Here is a 22,907-nt window from a genome sequence, read left to right as displayed (position 1 = left end):
TGATGATATCCAGTCCTCAGAGAGTCTGTGCAAAAGTAAAGGAAGGCAGGTGCCCAGAGCGTGTTGTGGGACCAGGGCAGCGGCCAACTAGAGTGTAGAACTTGGTGTGGAGCCAGGAGCAACAGGGAGGGCCATGCTGGGTCATAGCTGGGTGCTGATTTCCCCTACTTGTGCGCCTCCAGGTCATGAAAACCTACCACATGTACCATGCAGAGAGCATCAGTGCAGAAAGCAAGCTGAAGGAGGCTGAGAAGCAGGAGGAGAAGCAGTTCAATAAGTCAGGAGACCTCAGCATGAACCTGCTCAGGCATGAGGACCGGCCCCAGCGCCGCAGCTCTGTGAAGAAGATTGAGAAGATGAAGGAGAAGGCGAGTGGGGGCCCTGGGCTGGGAGCGATTGGGGACAGGGCACAAAGGGGAGGGCCATGCTCTTGGCGGATAGCCTTAGCCTTCCCCCTTTTTTCCCCACATCCCAGTGGGGTGGTGGTGGGTACGGGGGATGGGACAATGTAGCCAGTATCTCTTCTTTTGGAGATTGGTATTCTAGTGGAAGCAGGGCCGGACAAGCCCCTGCTAGCACTGGTTAGGCCTGACTTAATGCTCAAGTCAGCAGGCAGATGAGGTGCTCAACTCACAAGTAAGCTGAACTGTGATGAGATTCACACCCAGCAAGCACCTTCTCAGATGACCTGGAATCACCAGGCATTAGCGGGAGTAGGGGCTTGTTCCAGAGGCCAATTTAATGGCCAAGGGTAGGGGCTGGGGGTGAGGTGGGAACTGATTACTAAATGTGTCTCAACAAGAGGAATCAGCACCTGGAAACCTGGTGAAGGGCTCATTCCAAAATTGCCATTGCCAACTCAAAGATGAGAGAGTTAAAATCCTTGTGTATTGATTCTGGAAAAGTCCTTTAGTAGGGTGTGGTGGAAGGAATTCTAGCTTTGGAGTCAGATGGGCTGGGTTTTGAAAATGCCACTTTTATAACACCTCTCTGAGCTGCAGTTTTGAAATCTGACAGGAGTGGCAAATTCGTCTCATCTCTCATGTCAATTCTGATCAATTGCCCAGAGCGCTGGACTGAGAATCGTGAAACCCTATCCAGATTTAGTTAAAAACAGTGCTGTAGGTCTGGCCATGGTGGCTCATGCCTGTAATATCAGCACTTTGGGAGTCCAAGGCGGGAGGATTGTTTGAGCCCAGGAGTTCGAGACCAGCCTGGGTAAAATGGCAAAACTCCATCTCTATGGGAAAAAAAAAAAAAAGGCAAAGAATTTGAATAGACGTTGCTCTTAAAACAACATGTACGAGTGGCCAACAAGTACATGAAAAGACTGTCTGGGCCAGGCATGGTGCTTCACTCCTCTAATCCTAACACTTTGGGAGGCCAAGGTGGGCAGATTGTTTGAGCTCAGGAGTTCGAGACGAGGTTGGGCAATATGGCAGAACCCCATCGCTACAAAAAGTAGAAAAATTAGGCAGGTGTGGTGTCATGTGCCTGTAGTCCCAGCTACTTGGGAGGCTGAAGTAGGAGGATTACCTGAGGGAGGTCGAGGCGGCAGTGAGCCGTGATCACATCACTGCACTCCAGCCTGGGCAACAGAGTGAGACCTTGTCTCAAAAAAAAAAAAAAAAAGGATTGTCTCTATCATTAGTGGTTAAGGAAATGCAAATCAAACTCAATGAAATATCACTTCACACCCACAAGGATAGCTAGAATTAAAAAGGCAGACTAGGGCCGGGCATGGTGGCTCATGCCTGTAGTCCCAGCACTTTGGGAGGCCAAGGCGGGTGGATCACAAGGTCAGGAGATTGAGACCATCCTGGCTAACAAGGTGAAACCCCGTCTCTACTAAAAATACAAAAAATTACCCAGGCGCAGTGGTGGGTGCCTGTAGTCCGAGCTACTCAGGAGGCTGAGGCAGGAGAATGGCGTGAACCCAGAAGGCAGAGCTTGCAGTGAGCCGAGATTGCGCCACCGTACTCCAGCCTGGGTGATAGAGCAAGACTCTGTCAAAAAAAGAAAAAAAAAGGCAGACTATAGGAAGTATTGGTAAGAATGTGGAGAAATTGGAATCTTCACACACTACTAGAGGCAATGTACAATGATTCTATCACTTTGGAAAGCAATCTAAATGTTAAACATAGACTAAGTTACCATGTGACTCAACAATTTTATTCCTAGGTATCCACCCAAGAAAAATAAAAACATATGTCCATTCAAAGACTTGTACATGAATAGCAGTATTATTCATAATAGCCAAAAGATGGAAATGACTCAGATGTTCATCTGCTGATGAATGGTTGAATAAAATAAAATGTGGTATATCCATGTGATGGAATATTATTCAGCCATGAAAAGGAATGAAGTGCTGACACACACTGCAACATGGATGAACCTTGAAAACAGTGTGCTAAATGAAAGAAGTCAGTCATGAAAGGCCACATATTGTACAATTACATTTATGAAATGTCCAGCATAGACAAATCTATAGAAATAGAAAATAGATGATTGGTTTCCAGGGGCTAAGGAAGAGGAAAATGGGGAGTAACTGTGAATAGGTGCAGGGTTTCTTTCTGGGATGATGAAAATATTCTAAAGTTAGATAATGATAATGGTTGTATGACTCTGTGAATATAGTAAAAATAAATAAAAATAAAATAAAATAACCAAGCAGGGAATGATAGGACTACAACATAGGGAGAAACAGAGAGGTAGAGTGAGTGCTGACTGGAAGTCCAGAGGCTGATTTTTAGTTCAGAGTTTTATTTTTAGTTCGATTAGCTACTTGGCTCTTGGGCAAGTCACTTCTCTCCAGTTCTCATTTCCTCATCTATAAAATAGATGAGTTTAACGAAAATACCTTTAACATCCTTCCTAGGTATAACATTTTATGAGTCTATGAAGGGCTAAACATGGTCTCAGGGTCATGGGCATAGTGGGCCACTGGAAATAGGCCAAGAATATCAAAACTCTCTGTGGGGGTCGGGTGCATGGCTGGTGTAGGATGTAACTGCCAGGACCCTGGAGAAAAGTTAGAGATCTCTGAAGATAATTAAAAGGTTGAGAACTCACTGTGGAATAGGAGGGTGTAAGAATGTCGAGGCGAAGGAGGAAAACCATTTATTTACAGAGACCTGACTTTTACGCAGCAATGGGACTCATCAGTCTGAAAGGAGCAGGGGACAGCTCTGCAGCCCGCTTACTCTTTCCTGCTCCATTCCCAGGCTGGCCCAGACAGGAGCAGCTCCCTGGGAGGCATTTGGGTCCCGGCTGAGATGGGCCGCTCTGGCTACCTCACCCCGCCTCTCCCCACCACTCCCATCCAGTCAGCCTCCTCCCTCCTGTCCTCTAGTCACTGAAAATGACTGAATACTTACCTTGTGCAGGGACAGTTCTGGGTGCTCCAGACCTAGCAATGAACAAGGCAGATCAAGTCCCTAACCCCACTTATTTTCTAATGGGAGGTCACTGACAATCAACAAATAAATAAAAGGGTAGGAAAAAGAAAAAAACAATTTCAGGTGGTGGAAGTGCTCATAAAGAAAAGAGTCGGGCAGGGGTGGGCAGAGGGAGTGGGAGAGGTAGATGAGCTTGTTATCGAAGGCCAATCTGGCCTCGAGACCTTGGGCCAAGGCGGAGGGAACCACGAGTCTGAGGGCCTTGAGATAGGAATGAACTTGGCCTCTTAAAGGATGGATCAAGGAGGCTGAGCAAGTGAGGGGGAGCATGGGGGAAGGTGGAGCTTGAGAAGTGGACGGGACCAGGCCATGGAGGGCTTCTCAGGCGTGAGCAGCAGTTTGGTTCGTCACTGGAGGTTGCTGGGTAGGGGTCTTATTGATTGATTGATTGATTGAGACGGAGTCTCCTTCTGTCACTTAGACCTGGAGTGCAGTGGTGCAATCTCCGCTTACTGCAACCTCTGCCTCCTGGGTTCAAGTGATTCTCCTACCCCAGCCTCCCAAGTAGCTGGGACTACAGCTGCAGGCCACCACACCCAGCTAATTTTTGTATTTTTAGTAGAGATAGGGTTTTGCCCTGTTGGCCCGGCTGGTCTTGATCTCCTGACCTCAGGTGATATGCCTGCTTTGGCCTCCCAAAGTGTTGGGATTACAGGCCAGTGCTCCCAGCCAGGGATCTGATTTACACCCTACCCTAGCAAGGACAGTCGGAGGCTGCTACTTATCTAGTGTCCTCATCGGCTGTGCGGGTGCAATGTAAAGGGGGCTGCCTGAGTCCAGGTCCAACCCTTACTCATCTAGCAGTTGGAGGTCTTCCATAGGTATGTCTGTGCAGGGCTTGGGTGGCAGGAAGTTACTATAAAGAAAAAAAAATCACTGGGCCGGGCATGATGGCTCACGCCTGTAATCCCAACCCTTGGGAACCTGAGGTGAGAGGATGGCTTGAGGCCGGGAGTTCCAGACCAGCCTGGGCAACATAGTGAGACCCCACACTCTCTAAAAAACTTTAAAAACAAAAACTAGCCAGGTGTCATGGCATACATCTATAGTCCCAGCTACTCAGGAGGCTGAAGTGGGAGGATTGTTTGAGTCCAGGAGTCAAGGCTCAAGTGAGCTATGATCACACCACTGCACTCCAGCCTGGGTGACACAGCAACACCCTGTCTCTAAAAAAAAATAAAAATTAAAAAAAATAAAAAATAAAAAAAAATCACAAATCCTGTCCTCTTAAACAGCTTTTCTTACGTCTGCTCTTTTCTTCTTCCAGAGGCAGGCCAAGTACTCTGAAAACAAGCTGAAATGCACAAAGGCCCGGAATGACTACTTGCTCAATCTGGCAGCCACCAACGCAGCTATAAGCAAATACTACATCCATGACGTCTCCGATCTGATCGATGTGAGCTCCCTGGGGAGTCTGGGACTGAGCAGGGCCCACATCTGGGCTGGTGCACGTCACTGGCTGAAGGAGGGGCTGGTCTTTGTCTTTAGCTGACATTCTGGGGTAGCCAGGGGTCTTTTGAGCCCTGCTGGAGGGGAGGGGCAGTAAATGTTTGGAAGCAGGAAAATGAGTGTTACCTCATGGTGTCTATTTTCATGAGTGGGACATGGGCCTCTGGTGGCTCCAGTGCAGTGGACTTGGGCAGTCATATATCCAGTGCCAACTTCCCAAGTGCCCTCCTGGACACCAGGTCCTTTGCTGGGTTTGAGGGATTCAGGGGCGAACCATACACAGTTCATGCCTTGGGGGATTTCCCAGTGTGGTAAAGGAGATGTTATTGGTAATATGTTTAGCGCCCCTAGGGCCACTCAGCCAGACACACATACATGCCAAAGAAAGTAGCGAATGAGACAGACTTAATTATGCAGATCAGCTTTGTGTGGGGAGGTTATCTCGGGAGAAATCGGGCAGCTTAAGCAAGTGGAGAATGGAACACTGACTCCCAAGTACCAGCTGTGCAGGACACGCCACAGGGACAAGCAGACTGGGAGAAGGAACACTGTGAGCGGAGGCGCTGGGAAGGGCTTCTTTGTCATCTAAATAGGAGCCAGGACTGTTTCTCTCGTGTCCCCCTTCCTGCACAGATGGGGGAGCTGGCCCTGTCCATGCTTAATAAAGGCTTGGTATTGGTTGATGGGCTCTTTTCCTGGTGTATCCTGTCGGGAAGTCAGAGGGCTCCTGCTTTTCCCATGGCTCCAGAGGGGGACCCATTGTCAGCATTGCAAGGAGAGGGAGCTCCCAAATGGCCCAAGGACAGACCTTCCTCTTTCCTACTTTTCAACTTTCCTTTTTGCCCTTTCAGCCCTTTTATTGATTCGTTTACCATATATTAATGGAGCACCTGCTGTTGTCTGGCACTTGAGGTGCAGGAGCCAGTGGGTTGGCCCTCGGGGAGTGCACCTTACCAAGGATATGTTGATAGATGATTTTAATACCAAGTGGCAGGGGTCACAGTGAGGGAGGTAGAGGGAAATGTGGACCCCTGGAGAAGGGACACCTGACCAACTCTGAGTGGGGAGAACATCAAGGAAGCCTTCCTGGAGGAAGTGACCTCTAAACTGAATTCTGAAAGAAGAGTATTCCAGGCAGAGGGGATGCATGCACACCACCCTAAAGAAGAGAAAGATGGGCTGGGAGCAGTGGCTCATGCTTGTAATCCCAGAACTTTGGGAGGCCAAGGCGGGTGGATCATGAGGTCAGGAGTTCGAGACCAGCCAGGCCAACACAGTGAAACCCCATTTCTTAAAAATACAAACATTAGCTGGGAGTGGTGGTGGGCACCTGTAATCCCAGCTACTAGGGAGGCTGAGGCAGGAGAATTGCTTGAGCTGAGATCACGCCACTGCACTCCAGCCTGGGTGACAGAGCGAGACTCCATCTCAAAAAAAAAAAAAAAAAAAGAAAGAAAGAAAAAAGAGAAAGATGGTGAATATAGGGAGCCTAGTTCTGCTGTTGTGCAAATCTCAACCGCAACTCCCACTGAGGGCCACGGTGCGGTTTGTGCAGTAGGATTCCAAAGTGCCTTGGGGCCTCTGGGATGGAAGATTCAGCTGTGGGAAGGGAGGTAATTGTAAGTCATTGTGGTGGCCGGTGACCACCCCTCCACATCCTGGCTCTCACCTGTAACCTTCTGTTGTTGCCTCTCCCCAAGTGCTGTGATTTGGGCTTTCATGCCAGCCTGGCCCGCACCTTCCGGACCTATCTCTCAGCTGAATACAATCTGGAGACTTCTCGCCACGAGGGACTGGATGTCATCGAGAATGCAGTGGACAACCTGGATTCCCGAAGTGACAAGCACACAGTCATGGACATGTGCAATCAAGTCTTCTGCCCTCCACTCAAGTTCGAGTTCCAGCCCCACATGGGGGATGAGGTAGGCTTCCCCCTGGGGCCCAGACCTGGGGCTGCCTCCCTCTGTTCCCCCATGTGCTCCAGAACATCAGCCCGGGTTGCACATACGGGAAGTTTCTATCCGAGGCCTGGGGTCAAACTCCTGGTTCATGGGCTTCCCCAGCCGAGGAGTTTACCACTAATACCCTAATCTTACTGTCTCAAGTGCCCCCCATGCAGAATTGCAGGACCCTGGCTTCCTTTACAACCCCTCCCAGCTATGTCTAGAAGACTCCAAGGGAGCCCCAGTCTGCACACAGGCTCATGTTCTTCCCCCAGATGCCCAGGTGAGGTCCCTGGGAAGCCTGGGCCTCACTGCAGCCTCACCACAGCCATTCAGGCCAGTGCATTCCACCAGGGCACTCCCTTCCTCCAACACTACAAGCCTTTGATATGCCAGACAATCGAGTTTCCTTCAGTGCTTGTACTGCTCAGATCCTTGTTACATTCTGAAAAAACAAACAAACAAACAAACAAATGAAAAACAAATGGGAAGAAGGCCGTTGTGACTGGCCCCACCACAGCCCTACTAGTTACCCAAGGCTTACAAAATCCCTTATGCAAATAGTTGCCTGAGCTTATCTGTGTCACGGCTTCCTCTGGGCATTGGGGGAACCCACTCCAACAGTGTCCCTGACCCAGCCAGCCCCTGGGTCCCAGCGAGGCTCAGCTGGGCTGTCCGGGGCACCTGCTAGGAGGGGAGGGGCAAGGAGGCATCTGAGAAGGTGGCATTTGCTAGACCCTCTGCATGGCTCTGCCCACTTGCTTCTGCAGGGCTGCACTGCTGTGCCTGCCCCATCCCTCTGCTGTCAGCTCCAACTCTTTCAATCCATCACCTGGACCTGAAAATGCGGGCCTCATGGTGACCACTGGTGACCATAAACTTTGGGTTGCCCAGTCAGTGGCAAATAACTAATACTGTCCAGAGAGCCCTACTGTCCCTTGTGATCCTAGCTGTGTTCCTGGAAGGGGTGAGGTGCACATGCCTGCCAGCAGCCTAACCCACAGGTAATACTAGAGTCCCACATGAGAGGTGGAGGGCGGTGGCTCACGTCTGTAATCTCAGCACTTTGGGAGGCCGAGGCAGGTGGATCACTTGAAGTCAGCAGTTCAAGACCAGCCTGGCCAACATGGTGAAACCCTGTCTCTGTTAAAAAAAAAAAAAAAAAAATTAGCTGGGCATGGTGGCAGGTGCCTGTAGTCTCAGCTACTTGGGGGGCTGAGGCAGGAGAATCGCTTGAACCTGGGAGGTGGAGGTTGCAGTGAGCTGCGATAGCGCCGCTGCATTCCAGCCTGGGTGACAGAGTGAGATCCTGTCTCAAACAAACAAAAAAAAAGGCGGAGGGAGAACAGCATTTCTCAGGTGCTTCCCCTCCTCCAGCCCTCACCCAGTCAAGTGCTGGGGGATGAAGAGCTATGAGCTGTGAGAGTGCATTGTCTCACAGCTGCCCTGCTGCAGCATCATTCTGTGGCACAGTGGGAGTGTGCCCTGATTGTTTCCCATTCAGGTTTTTTCCCATTGGCTTCTCTTAGGTGGTTGCTTTCTTGCCACAACTTCTTGCCTTGAAATTCACCAATTAATTTTGCTTAGTAAGATTATGTTAAGGCTCTTTGTAAACCTTCACTTGCTTCCCAAATGTAGATCATGACTGAAAGGCCACACCTGGCAATGGCAAGAGGGCAGACTTTGAGTAGGAAGGCCCTGGTTCTCATCTGGCATTGGTTGCCACGGCCACGTATGAGCTCTGTGACCTTGGGTAGGCCACTCAACCTTTCGGAGCCTGTTTCCTGGACTGTGATTGGGATGTTAATGGTAGCACCCCCACTCCTCCGCCCTAGCTCCACACAGGTGAGGAGGGCACAGGGCAACCACAGATGGTGGCTGTTATTCCTGCAGGTGTGCCAGGTCAGCGCTCAGCAGCCCGTCCAGACAGAACTGCTCATGCGGTATCACCAGCTGCAGTCCAGACTGGCCACCCTCAAGATAGAGAATGAGGAGGTGAGTGAGCCCCTCTGCCCTATAAGGGATTTCCTTTGGGAGGCCTGGCTTGTCCCAAGGAGTCCACTTGTGCCACGGAATGCATAAGAAATGATAGTTCCACTTATAAGATGGAATAGTACACAATCATTAAAACCACACACACTAAGAATCATTAATAGCCTGGGGGAACGCTTATAAGATGTTAAATTGAAGAAAAACAAAAGGCAGGAGGCTGAGGCAAAAGAATTGCTTGAACCTGGGAGGCAGAGGTTACAGTGAGCTGAGATCATGCCACTGCACTCCAGCCTGGAAGACAGAGTGAGGCTCCATCTCAAAACAAACAAACAAACAAAACACAAAAGGAAATAGGACTGTATGTTCAGTATTGCCATAACTGCAGTAAACTAAAGCACGTGTATATTTCTAGGCATAGAAAAAAGACTGGAGGGAAATGCTTAAATGTTATTAGTTGCTATGTTTGCGTTGTGGGGTCATAGGTGCTTTCTGTTTACTTCTTTGTGCTTTCTTCTATTTTCTGCAATGAATTTCTGTTTTATCATTAGAAATAACAGTAGGTATTTTAAATTACACAATGAAATAAACAACCCAGGGCACACTAAATGTGACATGGATTCTGAGCTCCAGGGAGCGGATCAGTCTTACCAGGCCCAACCTCCCTCCCCTGCAGCTGTGGGGCATAGGATTCTCAGCAAGTGGGTACAGATTGAAATACCAGTGCAGTGGCTCTATTCTGTGGACTGAAGAGGCCAGATGGGAAACATCCTTTTCCAACCTGGACTCTTCCTCCAAGGAGGATGTCAACAAACTGGAGGCCCCTGGAGAAAGGACACCAGGATGGAGGGAGTGACACTCGAGGTCATGGGCAGGTTTATTTTTGAAAGTGCAGTCACGGTGGGGAGGTGGGAAGACACAGTCCTGATCTTCAAATCTCAAGAGTGCTATCCTGGGCAGAGAGGGCAACTTTGCTTTTCAGCTCCACAAAGGACATATCTAGGACAAATGTGAGACAGATTGGAGCTCAGGATGATAGCAAATCAGTGCAGTCCCCGGGGGGAGGTTGTATGGAGACAAATTATATATTTGTTTGTCAAACCTGGAAAGAGACAGGAGATGAACAGAGTGTTTTCTTTATTTATTTATGCCCTATATCTTCCCTCAAAGGATTTTAAATTGTTTACACGAAATAGCATATGGATCATAATGTTAATGGAATTTAAATTGGAAATCAGGGCCAAAGAAAGGAGAATGAAGCCAGTGTTCCTCTGTATGAGCTGCTAACGGGCTTGAATAGACTTAATTTTGAACCTGAGCTTCCTGTCATGCTGCATTAGAAAGAAGAATTGATTCATGTATTCATTCAACAATATTTATTCAAATATTTATAGAGCACATATTGTGTACCAAACATTGTTCTAGATAGAGAATAAAGCGAGTGAACACAACACAACATAGCACCTCCTCTCCGGGAGGGAATATTCTAGTGAGAAAAGACAGATAAAACTGTTGACAAAGAGAGTCAAACTCTGTAAAATACTTGAAGAGATTTATTCTGAGCTTAATATGAGTGACCAGTGGCCTGTAACATAGCCCTCAGGAGATACTGAAAACATGTACCCAAGGTGGTTGGGCCACAACTTGATTGTATACATTTTAGGGAGATGTAAGGCATCAATCAATACCTGTAAGATGTCCTTGGTTTGATCTGGAAAGGTGGGACAACTGGAAGCAGGGGCTTTCAGGTCATAGGCAGATTCAAAGATTTTCTGATTGGCGATTGGTTGAAATAGTTAAGTTATTGTCTAAAGAAAGGAATGTCAGGGTTAAGGTAAGGGGTTATGCAGACCAAGGTTTTATCATAGAGATGAAGCCTCCAGGTAGTAGGCTTCAGAGGATAGACTGTAAACGTTTCTATCAGACTTAAAGAGTCTGTTTTAACAGTAATTCCAAAAAGGAGGAGGGTATAATGAGGTAGGTTTGCTGCCCCCTTCCCATCATGGCCTGAACTAGTTTTTCAGGTTAACATTGGAATGCCCTTGACCGAGAGGAGAGGTCCATTCAGATGGTTGGGGGCTTAGAATTTTATTTTTCATTTACAAAACACAAAAACAAGCCAAGAAATGAATGAGCTTGGAAAATATTAGACAGTAATAGGCACTGAGTGAAGATATCGGGGGGGCCTGATGTCACCAGGAGGTGACGTTTAAGCTGAGGTCTGAGTGACAAGAAATAGACTTTGAGTGACAATAATTTTATAACAAACATTGGAGGCAGTTTTTCCAGGTACTATTTTTGGAACCAGCCTCCAAAGCAAAGAATCTGCCCTTCAGGCACAGTTCAGCAAAGGGGTGCTGTAGGGTCAGGGCCCGTGGACCCTGCTCATGCAGGCTTCTGGTGGTCCCATGAAATTCCAGAAGAAAAACTGGAGTCCTAACTGAACAATGTGTGCCTCAGCAGCTGTCTTCCTGGAGTTTTCCTTTTCTCAGCTGGGCTTTTGATAGGAGTCCAATAGCAGATACCTGGAGAGTTTGTTCACGAAGAATGGCTGCCCACCATTGTCAGCTTTGTCTCTACCCTTCTCTGAATGAAGAGAACTAAAGCATGTCTAATGTTGTCTTTACTCAACTGACCACCTTGCATTGGAGGAGCTGGTTTGGAGTTATATAATTAGGCCAAGAGAAGCAAACCTAGAAACCTGGGTTCCTCATTTGTTGCAACATTCCTCAAGGTTCTCTCTGGCAGGAGCCATACAATAAAATGTCTTTAAATTGGGCAACCTGGCTTCTCATCCCAGCCAGCTGTGTGATTTTGGGCTGGCGACTAATTTGTGTTTTCCACATTAATACAGTGAGAAGGATTATTTTTGTTCTGCCTATATCCTAGGGATTTTATATGGAAGAAGTAAAGCGACAGTTGGGAAAGGGACTTTAAGGGTCAACAGCAGTATGAAAATACAAGATTTTTGTCAATCTGCTATGTTTCTCCAGGTTAGGAAAACCCTGGATGCCACCATGCAGACATTACAGGACATGCTGACTGTGGAGGACTTTGATGTCTCCGATGCCTTCCAACACAGTCGATCAACAGAGTCTGTCAAGTCGGCTGCCTCTGAGACCTACATGAGCAAGATCAACATTGCCAAGAGGAGAGCCAACCAGCAGGAAACAGAAATGTTTTATTTTACAGTAAGTGGCATCCTGGGCCCGGAACCACAGTGTCTGCCAACCCACTGGCAGTGACTTTTCAGGAGCAACCCAAGCTACTGAGAACCAGAGAAACCACATAGGTCAACTGGACCTGAGACTCCACCACCATGCTTTTAAAATTAAGTTGCCTGGCTTGGTTTTCTGAAATGCAGAAAGTGAATTCCCAATGGGTAGCACTGGCATTGATCTTGGGTGATGATTATTGACATTTTCTTGCTCTAGAAAAAAACCGAGACAGTTTTATTCAGTGGGGTGATAAGAAAATGGCTAACAGAGTCAGGTGCAAGTCCCAAGGAACAACCCTAAAATTATGTATATAGATTATCATGTTGAATTGTCTTAAATTTAGGTGTGAGCTTTGGGAAAAAATGCCCTAAAGAATCCAAGCAAATTGCTCTTTAGTTGCTTGTGCTTCATGTAAAATCCCATGTTAATTATCTTCCATTTGGACAGGGACTGGGAGGAGCAAGGAGACAGGGACTGGGGCTTTAGTTCAACATGTGTTTACTGAGCATAGAATGTTAGGTTTGTAAGGGACCTTAAATCTTCCATGGGATGCTTGAGTCTGTTCAGCCACATCCCTGCCCAGGAGCCATCCTAACTCTGCCTGATAGCTCCCAAGATTAAAAGCTCCCTTTTCCCCCAAACAGCCCTTTTGTTTGCATTGTGCCTGGCTTTTAGTATTATCATGTTTTCCTTTATCTTTGCTATCTTCAAAAATCTACCTCACTGGGATTTCTTGGTTCTCTTCTCTGGGACCACCCAGAGTGGAGGCTAATTCTACATGACAGTATTTCACATGGTTGCAGGGAACTGGGATTTCATTTCTCCAGGCTAAATGTATCTGATTCTTTCAGTCCTGCCTTGTAAACTTTTGTTTTGAGTAGCCTCAGTATCCTAGTGACTCTCTCCTGAACATGTTCCATGTGCTGATGCCTCTTCTAAGGCGAGACTCCAAGCAGTGGTCTGCCCAACACAGAATTGAGCAAAATTGGCTGGGCGTGGTGGCTCACGCCTGTAATCCCAGCTCTTTGGGAAGGCCAAGACGGGCAGATTGCCTGAGCTCAGGAGTTCGAGACCAGCCTGGGCAACATGGTGAAAAGCCGTCTCTACTAAAATACAAAAAATTAGCTGGATGTGGTAGTGTGCGCCTGTAGTCCCAGCTACTCGGGAGGCTGAAGCAGGAGAATTGCTTGAACCTGGGAAGCGGAGTTTGCAGTGAGCCGAGATTGTGCCACTGCCTCCAGCCTGGGAAACAGAGTGAGACTCTGTCTCAAAAAAAAAAAAAAAAAAAAAAAGAGCAAAATGTTCACCCCTTCTATACCAGGTACTATGCTCCTATTCATACGTTCTAAGATCATATTCTTTTATTATTATTTTAAGGCTAAGTTAATATCAGTTATAGCTCTCTTCCCTGCATGCTGCCATTAACAAGGCCTCACTCTTCCTAAGGCTTTGTAGGGGATGTCTTGGGCAGGTCTTCTGTTTATCACCAGTTAGTTTTCCTCTTGATGAATTCAATTCATGGTTTTAGTCAACATCCTGATCCAGTTACTCAGCATACATGCTCTCTCCTCAAACCTGTGTTACCTGCAGATTCAGTGAGCGTGGCTTCCAAAGTTTAATCAATTTAAAGACTAATGGATATACCAAAGCCAAGGCCAAAGACAGAGGTGTTAAAAATATGCAACTAGGGCCAGGCACCATGGCTCATGCCTATAATCCTAGCACTTTGGGAGGCCAAGGTAGGAGGATCCCTTTAGCTCAGGAGTTTGAGACCAGCTTGGGCAACATGGACGACTCCATTTCTACAAAGAAAAAAAAAAAAAAAGGCTAGACATGGTCCATATCTGTGGTCCCAGCTACTCAGGAGGGTGAGGTGGAAGGATTGCTTGAGGCTGGGAGGTTGAGACTGCGGTGAACTGTGATTGCACCACTGCACTCCAGGCTGGGTGACAGAGGGAGGCTGTGTCAAAAAAAAAAAAAAAAGAAAAGAAAAGAAAAGAAAAAAGAAAAGCAATAAGGCTAATATCGATTGAACTGTAGTCATTTAACCCATCACAAACCCACCCACTTCTAACCAAGCTCCATCTTTGTCAAATCCCTGGTCGAAAACCAGTAGTCGACACACACTGCATTTTCTCCAACACCCTTTGACCCTGTCAAGGAAGAAAACAAAGCAGAGCTTAGCGAAGCAGCCCACGCTGATTGCTGGCATTCGCCACTTCCATAGGGCCTACTGTGTTCACAAAGAGAATTTATGGTTACAACATGCACATGAATATTAATTCACTTTCGCAGTAGAAGCAAAGAAATCTGGGGAACAGAATTCAAGAAGCGGGTTCAGCCTACTCGAAGTTAGGAGGATTCTCCAGTATCTATGACTAAGGGTCATAAGATGTTATAGTTTATTCTTAATATTTAGTTTGTTAGCGTGGTTTCCTAGTATACCTTCTCATGACTCATTATTTTAGGTCTTTTTAAGGACATCATAATCCTTTAAATACAAACATCAATACAATTTGATGGCATTCTTTATTTTGTGGACATTCGTTATTCTTCAGATGGTTGAAGCTTAAATGAGGCGGACAGAGATGGGTTACAAAGCCCCAGGCTGTAATTTGCACTAACCAGTGGATGACCTGCCAAGGCATGTGTTATGTGTTTGGGACTAGATGTTCAACTTCTTGGGGCAGTGAGACACAGTGAACAGAATATCAGCTTACCCCTCAGCTCTGCTTTTTTGGGGAATTCTTGGATAGGAGATAAAATGAGAGGACATTATTGCTGAAAGCATCTATAGAGAGCCTCTCAGACAGTAGTTACCAAACTGAAGTATGCATTTGAACCATCTGGGAAGCTTGTTAAAAATGTAGGTTCTCAGCCAGGCATGGTGGCTCATGCCTGTAATCCCAACACTTTGGGAACCGAGGTGGGTAGATCACTTGAGCTTGTGAGCTCGCGACCAGCCTGGACAACATGGCAAAACCCCATCTCTACAAGAAATACAAAAATTAGCTGGCCATGGTGGTGTGTGGCTGTAGTCTCAGCTACTTGGGAGGCTGAGGTCCCAGCTACTTAGACTGCTGTGTGCCTGTAGTCCCAGCTACTTGGGAAGATGGCTTGAGCCTGCGAGGCAGAGGTTGCGATGAGCCAAGATTGTGCCACTGCACTGCAGCCTGGGCAATAGAGCCAGACCTTATCTTAAAAAAAAAAAAAAAAAGTAGGTTCTCAGACCACCACTCTCCCAAGATGGGCACTTGGAATTGTGAACACTTCTGGGCCTCACTGGTTCCTCCTTCAGTGTCAAATGAGGGGTTAGACTCAAGGTATTCTTGAACAGGAATCTGCGCGTTGACAGTCTCCTCAGCTGGTTACGAGCCCCTGGCCCTCTGCCCCACACTTGGAGAAACACTGAGTCTACTCTGAGTTCACACTGGGGAGGACATGGAGGCCCAGAAATGATCAATAATCTGCCGAGGTCACCCAGTGAGTGACCACAGCTCTGAGCTTCTGTTTCCTTCTGGGTAGAACAGACCTGATGATGCTTTTCCCATTTACCGTCCAAGATTGTGATGAGGCTTAAACATACGTATGTGAAAACTGTCAGGTGCTCTGCGGATACAAAGGGGAGTGACTCTTAATGGCCACTAGGCCAGGTCCTGGGAGCCTAGGACCATGGAAAAGGAGAGAGGACACCACAACCTCCCACCAGCCCGTTCATTCCAGAGCATCAAGGTGGTCCAGCATGAGGTGACCCCAGTCTTATTTGTGTATATGTCAGCCCTCACCCCAATGGGTCTTTCTCCCATGGCTGTCAATGGGAAGGTGGTGATGTTAGAGGCCCTCCTCTACAGTTGACTTGGGGGTGTCTGAGCCTCTGCAACTCACTTTTCTCTGCCCCTTTTTTTAGTGTGCTGGCTGGGACAATAGAGTGGGTTTCTCTTTGAGAAACTAGCAGGTAGATTTGGGGCAGTCACATCTACTTCCTTGACTTTGTTCTCAGAGCTCTTGCAATTATCGTGCCCCTTGCTTACAAAACTCCTTCCTGCAGGTCCCCATGTGGCCCCCTTTCCACCTCCTTCAGACCTTGGCTCAAATGTCCACTTTGCAGTGAGGTCTTCCTGGACTTCCAATCCACTGTTCACACTTTATTTTATTTATTTATTTATTTATTTTTTATATTTTGTGGAGATGGGGTCTTACTCTGTTGCTCAGAATGGAGTGCAATGACATGAACATAGCTCACTGCAGCCTCAACCTCCTGGGCTCAAGTGATTCTCTCACCTTGGCCTCCTGAGTAGCTGGCACTACAGTACACGCCCCTAGGCCTAGCTAGTTTTTTAAACTTATTTTTTTAGAGACTGGGTCTTGCTATGTTGCCCAGGCTGGTCTTGAACTTCTGGCCTCCAGCAATCCTCTCACCTCAGCCTCCTGAGGAGCTGGAATTACAGGTGTGAGTCACCATGCTCAGCTCTGATTTCTTTTTATCCATAGCATTCACCACCACCTGACCGAGTGGTATTTTACTTATCTTTTTTGTTCATTTATTGTCTCCCTCCCCACTCCACCACATAAGCTTCAAGAGGGCAGGGATCTAGTGAAATTTCTCAGCACCTACTCTAAGCCAGTCACAGCTTTAGGCACTGGGGAGCCGGAGATGAGCTGGGTGTGGAGCCCACCCTCCAGCAGCTGGCCATGCAGCAGAGGCATGCCCAGTGGGGCTCTGGGACTGTACAGGTAGGGGAAGCTGGTACCCGTGTAGAGGTGGCTGAGGCCCAAGCTGAGTTCAGGCAGGTAGGTGTGTTTCTGTCCTGGCCTGTTCTCTGTCCTTCAGTACTGCTGTAAGGTGCACTGCACTGGGGCCAGGGCCCTGAACTAGGAAGCAGGTTGGGGCTGGGTGTGGCCCACAGCTGACTTTCCATGGGACCTTGGACAAATCACTTCCTGGTGCAAGCTTCATTTTTCTCATCTGTAAAAGAAGAAAATCCTATCACCTACTGCACTTTGGGTTATTTTAATGGGAAAGCCTCTCAGGGGCCTGCAAGCCCTTCCTCCTTCAAAGCAGGGCCAGATGAAAGGAAGACTTGATCCCAGGCTCCTCTGACAGATCCGATAAAGCTCTCTGGCCTCAGCTGCGCGTGGCCCCTGGGATGGTTCCCATTTTTATTGCTCTTGACACATAAGCACAGTGGAGCTTTGATGACGAAAGAGGCCCTTTGCTTTGTCTCCTTGTGGCCTTTACCTGACAAAGGCAGCTTTCACTGCTCCCATTCTCCCCCGGCTTGCTTTGTGTTCCTAACCCCTGACCTGAAAGGCCTGGAGCCCTCCAAGGCCTGGCCACGGCATGGCAGCGCTGAGGATCTAGATGGAGGAAAGCAAAGACGCAGATGCAGAGGCCTCTCTGTTCCCTGCACTGGGGTCCCTGTGGGTGACATGATCTCTCTTCGGCTTCCCTGTCCCAGAGGTCAGTTGCAGAGGCATATATCCCATTACTCGGCCTTGCAATCTATAACTTCTTTGTGCCTTGTGTCTTACAGAAATTTAAAGAATATGTGAACGGCAGTAACCTCATCACCAAGCTGCAGGCCAAGCACGATTTACTCAAGCAGACCCTGGGCGAAGGTGAGTGAGGTGGCGGAGGCCCTCTGGGAGGTGCTCTGTTCCCCACTGGGTTTCGCTGTGTCCCCCGGACGTGTTGAGCTGCTTAAGCTTTAGACAGCAGGCATCTGGCAGAATGAACCTGGACTGACCAGGACTGGGCAGGCTGGGAAAATCACCTTGGTACAGATGCCTTGGGGATCCAATCTGGCTATAGAAAATAAAGGGCATGACTTGCTTTTTGATTAATAGAAAGAAAAAATAAATAAAAAAAAGAAAAAGAAAATAGAGGGCAACCACAAGTCTTAGTTTAGGTTGGCAGGGACAGTCCAAGGCAATCTGATAGAGGGGCACCCATCAGGTAGGGAATGGGAATCCAGGGCCTCAGAGGCCGGCACTGACATTTTTCAGCAGACGCTGTTTGCAAGGGATACTACTGGAGTGTCTGGCCAGGATTCTAGGTCCAGAGAAGGAAAATCCATACATGTAAGTCACGGTTTGGCCCTTGAGGGACCTGATGACCAGGCTTAAAGCCACTCAATGCCTTCCAGTGGCAGTTGGAATAAAATCCCAGCTGCTGTCATGGCACGTGAGGCCTTATAGCACTTAGCTTCTGCCTGCTTCCCTGACCTCATTGGTCATTCTCCCTTTCCTTACTGTGCTGTAGCCACACTGAGCAAATTTCTGCCCTTCAGGACTCACCAAGCTTGTTCCTGCCCCAGGGCCTTTGCATCTGCATGGGTAACCACCACTGAAATCAGGGGACAGAGCTTTTCAGTTACACTAAAAAATTCCCTTGTGCTCCTTTGCAGTCAGCCCCCAATGCTCTACTCTGATCTGATTTCTGTCCCTGCAGATTAGTTTTGTGTGTTCTAGGTAGTAAGAGCGGGGAAACTTTGGGTGCTGATGGAAATAAATGTTCCAATCCATATCCTGATTTGAGTTACATGGGGGTAGACATTTGTTAAAAACTCATTGACTAGGGGATAGGAGTGGGGAAGACTTAGTTGCAGTGAGCTTTTTCTTCATTCTTTCCCTCTAAATTTTACCCATCCTGACATTTCAGTATCCGGCCAGGGATAAAGGGGGTGTGGAGGAGTGTGGATACCAAAAAGGGAAGAAAAACAGTGAGAATGGAGGAGAAAGGGAGAAAGTCCAAGAGTGGAGCTCAAGGTGTGGGTGCCATGGGGTCAGCTTCTAAGACTAGCATTAAAGAGGAGGGCTGGTATTTATAGGCACAGGTCAGGGGGCTGTTCCTCATGAGCCAGGTAACAAAAAGGAGAACCATATGAGTTGGTGGCTACTTGCAGTTTTGAAATTAGATGCTGAATTTGGAAAACTAATCTTCTTTTAAAAAATAAGATCCTGGGTCTGGTGCAGTGGACTGCCCACGCCTTCTTGGCGCAGAAGCACGGTGGAGCTTTAACGAATAAAGAGGCCCTTTGCTTTGTCTTCCCGTGGGCCTTACCTGACAAAGGCAGCTTTCATTGCTGCCATTCTCCTGGGGCTTGCTTTATGTTCCCAACTCAAATGATGATGATGATGATGATGATGGTGATAATTACGGTCATCATCATCATCATCATCATCATTATCACCATACTTAGTTTTGGTTGGCATAACTCCTGGTCCATTTGGTCCTCCAAGTTTATTTAGCCTTCAACTACACCTTGCTCTAAGATTGCTCTACCAGTACCTCTTCTGAGTTTTGAGCTGATTAGCAATAAAAAAAAAAAAACTCCCAGAAAATGTGTTTCAAAAGTAGAGGGGCAGCTAAGAAAAAGCCATCTGGAAGAATCTCTGTAATCCTGTGTTTCAGTAAGCTGGCTATGGAAAGGCTCACTGTGCTTCCTTTGACAGCTGGATGGTTCTTGATAGACTGGTCAGTTCTAGAGATTTTTTTTTTTTTTGAAGTAAATGTTCTATTTTAAAACAGTTTTAGAGCTACAGAAAAGTTGGGAAGATAGTATAAAGTTTTCATATACTCCATATCTAGTTTCATATACTCCACATCTAGTTAATATTTATTAACATTTTACATTAGTATACTATATTTGTCAGCATTAATGAATACTGACACATGTTATTAACTGAAGTTAATAAATTACTGCATTACTGAAAAAGATGGAACCTGAATAAATTGAGACCAAATCTCCAGTCATTTTTATATAGCCACTACACGATAAAGATACATATAGATTCTCAGGGCACTGGGTGAAAGGGGAGAATTTGCACTGACCTAAATGATAAATTGGAAATTGCCCACTGGGTGAAGGAAGAAGGGAAAAAATTCAGCAGGCCAAAGAGAGCTCAGAATCTTAGCGAATTCATCGTTCTGAGTGTCAACTGGTGATTCACCTTTTCCTGAGCGTTTTGGTTCTTCTATTTAGTAGAATTCTCTTCTAAGAGTAGGGTAGTGTTACAGCTGCCTCAGTGGCCTTTTTATGCCATATGAAGGCTATTTCGTAGTATCATGTCTAGTGCCTCAGTTTCTCTAAAGTACAGTAGCCCTCTTTTATGTGTGGTTTTGCTTTCCATGGTTTCAGTTGCTTGTGGTTAACTGTAGCCTGAAAATATGAAATGGAAAATTCCCGAAACAAACAATTCATAAGTTTTAAATTTCTCGCTGTTCTGAGTAGCGTGATGAAATCTTATGCCATCGTGCTCCATCTTTGCCAGGATGTGACTCCTCCCTTTGTCCTGCACATCCACTCTGGATACAGTACCCACCCACTGGCCACTTAGTAGCTGCCTTGGTTATCAGATTGAAAAAACAGAGGGCATGTGGGATTTGGTACTATCCACAGTTTCAGGCAACCACTGGGGGTCTTGGAACATATTCCCCACAGATAAGTGGGGACTGCTGTACTCTTTTGATAGGATAGCTCAAGAAAACTACACATTAGATGAAACCCAAGGTCTTTGGGGTCAGCTTTACTTAGAAGCAGATTTGAGAACATGATTGACCCTAGACATACAAGTCAAAAAGCTTCCAGGTGCTTGGCAAATGGCATTCCCTGTTACAAAGGATGTCACTGGCACTTCTTGGGAGCAAGAGCACACACCTTGGGAGCAAGAGCACACGCTATGCCATTTTATTGGCCAGAGAATTCTCAGTTTATCATCATCTCTGAGTCTTAGACTTACAACCTTTTTATTGCTCTAGGGTGTGAGTATTCTGTAAGCTCCAGGGTTTACACTCAAGATGCAGTTGGTTTTTCAATTTCTGAAAGCCCCTCAAGCATGAGTGAACAGTGTGCTGCCCATAAAAGGGAAGGAGCATAACCTTTTCAGGCCAAGATTTAATCGCCCATCACAGAGCAAAATGGCCACCAGGCCCAGGCCATCTGACTTTCTAGAAAATGACTGAACCACCAACTATAAAATATATTTTTAAAATCCCAACAGGTCTCAGAAGGTAAAGGATGGGCATTTTTTGATTCCCCATATTTATGAGATATTGAGTCACCCTATTTCTAAAGATGTTGATTGTGGGATTCTTGAGAGCAGGAATGTGAGTCTGAAGCTGATCGACAACATATGAGATTCTGTGCCAGAGAAAAGTCTGTCTTGAGTGTGTTCTGACATTCCACTCCACATCCTAAAACCTTTGATTTCTACCTGCCCCCATCTGTTCATTCATCTATCCAAGAGCACAGGCATTTTGTTTGGCCAGGCCTGGGGAGATAGTGGTACACAAGAAAGATAAGGTTCCTGCCCTCATGGAAAAGAGAGACCTCGAATGGTAAACAAACTACTAAGAAAGTGTGATAGTTGAGCTGGGTGTGGTGATGGCACTGTAGTCCCAGCTACTTAGGAGGCTGAGGCAGGAGAATCACTTGAGGCTAGGCAGTGGAGGCTGTAGTGAGCCAAGATCACGCCACTGCATTCCAGCCTGGGTGACAGAGTAAGTCTCTGTCTCTTAAAAAAAAGAGAGGGTGGGGATTATAATTGTGTTAAGTGCCATGAATGAAAACTTTGGGCTGAGATACAGAACAATCATATATGTGTCAGGGAGAGATGGGGGGACCTGATTTAGATAGGGTGATCAGAGAGGGTTCCTAGGGGAGTTGCTGTTTCGGCTGAAACTAAAGGATGAGAAGGTGTCAGCCAAGTGAAAAACCAGGGTAAGAGTTTCTGGGGAAGAGGGGACAACACTTGCAAATGCGGGAAATGTGGTGAGTTAGAAGAATTGAGAGAAGGGTATTGTAACTAGACCATGTGGAGTACATAGAAGAGTGGACAGTTTGGGAACCCAGAGAAGGAGGGATCTTTTCCTGGGGATGGAAATGTTTTCAAATTGAATTCTGGTGAGGGTTGCATAACTTTGAATAGTCACTAAAAATCGCTGAATGATACACTCCAAATGGGTGAATTTTATGATATATAAATTATACCTCAATTATGCTATTTTTATAAAAGATGGCAGTGCATCTGAGTTTGGAATTCTAGGGGAGGGTAAGATCTAGACATAGAGTAGGGAGTCCTCGGTAAGCACGTGCGGTCACTTAGAAAGGATGTGTAGAAGAGGAAAGCAGCCCTGGGTCTGTGTCCTGATGGTACTCTAACATTTCGAGGTTTGAGGTTGGGCAGAATGAGGAGGAGACAGAAAGAGAAACTGAGGAACCTGTAGAGCAGGAAGAACACCTGGAAAGTGTGGAGTCATGAAAGTGAAGAGGAGAGAGCTTTGTAAGAAGGGAGTGGTGAACTGAGTAGAATGGTGCAGAGGTCAGGTACAATAAGGGCAGAGAAGACCATTGGATTCAGCCTGAAGGAGATCCTTTTTGACCTTAAGTGTTGACCTTGACAAGAGCAGTCTCAGCCCAGGGATGAGGACAGAAGCCTAGCTGCAAAAGGGTGAGGAGAGAATAGGAGGGGAGGAAGCAGTAGTGCCTCCAGACAGCTCCTTCAGGGAATTTTGCTAAAAACAAGAGCAGAGAAATGAGGATGTAGCTGGAAAGAGAAATGGGGTCAACAGAAGGGTTAAAAGCTAGGTCGTGCGTATCCAGAACACATAGATATGCTGCTGGAAATGGTCCAGAAGAGAGGAGATTGGTGATGCTAGGGAGAGGGGAGATACCTGCAGAAACTGAGGCCCCCAGAAGGGCAGAGGGGATGGAACCAGGGCATAAGGAGAAGGTCTGGGCTTTGTCTGGCAAGTAGGTGGGAGGGCCTAATGGAGGCACACAGATGGAGAACCCATATTACTTGATTTTCTTTTCCAATGAAGGAAATGAGAAGATCTTCAGCTGGGA

General features: G+C 46.9%; 1 protein-coding gene across 2 annotated transcripts in view; it reads left to right on the top strand.

Annotated features, from left to right (window-relative positions):
- Positions 1-22,907, top strand: part of SRGAP3 (SLIT-ROBO Rho GTPase activating protein 3) — a 95,811-nt gene that overhangs the window by 15,339 nt on the left and 57,565 nt on the right. For both annotated transcript variants that reach the window (XM_011961282.1, XM_011961281.1), the window contains exons 2-7: positions 183-368; positions 4,726-4,854; positions 6,608-6,829; positions 8,744-8,845; positions 11,833-12,030; positions 17,592-17,676. In XM_011961282.1, coding sequence (XP_011816672.1) covers positions 183-368; positions 4,726-4,854; positions 6,608-6,829; positions 8,744-8,845; positions 11,833-12,030; positions 17,592-17,676 — 922 coding nt within the window. The remainder of the gene's footprint in view (positions 1-182; positions 369-4,725; positions 4,855-6,607; positions 6,830-8,743; positions 8,846-11,832; positions 12,031-17,591; positions 17,677-22,907) is intronic.

The sequence above is a fragment of the Colobus angolensis genome, unplaced genomic scaffold (assembly GCF_000951035.1).
Source record: "Colobus angolensis palliatus isolate OR3802 unplaced genomic scaffold, Cang.pa_1.0 Scaffold544, whole genome shotgun sequence".
In the NCBI taxonomy this organism is placed as follows: domain Eukaryota; kingdom Metazoa; phylum Chordata; class Mammalia; order Primates; family Cercopithecidae; genus Colobus; species Colobus angolensis.
Note: the sequence above shows the minus strand (reverse complement) of the source record. Positions and strands in the feature narration are given on the sequence as shown.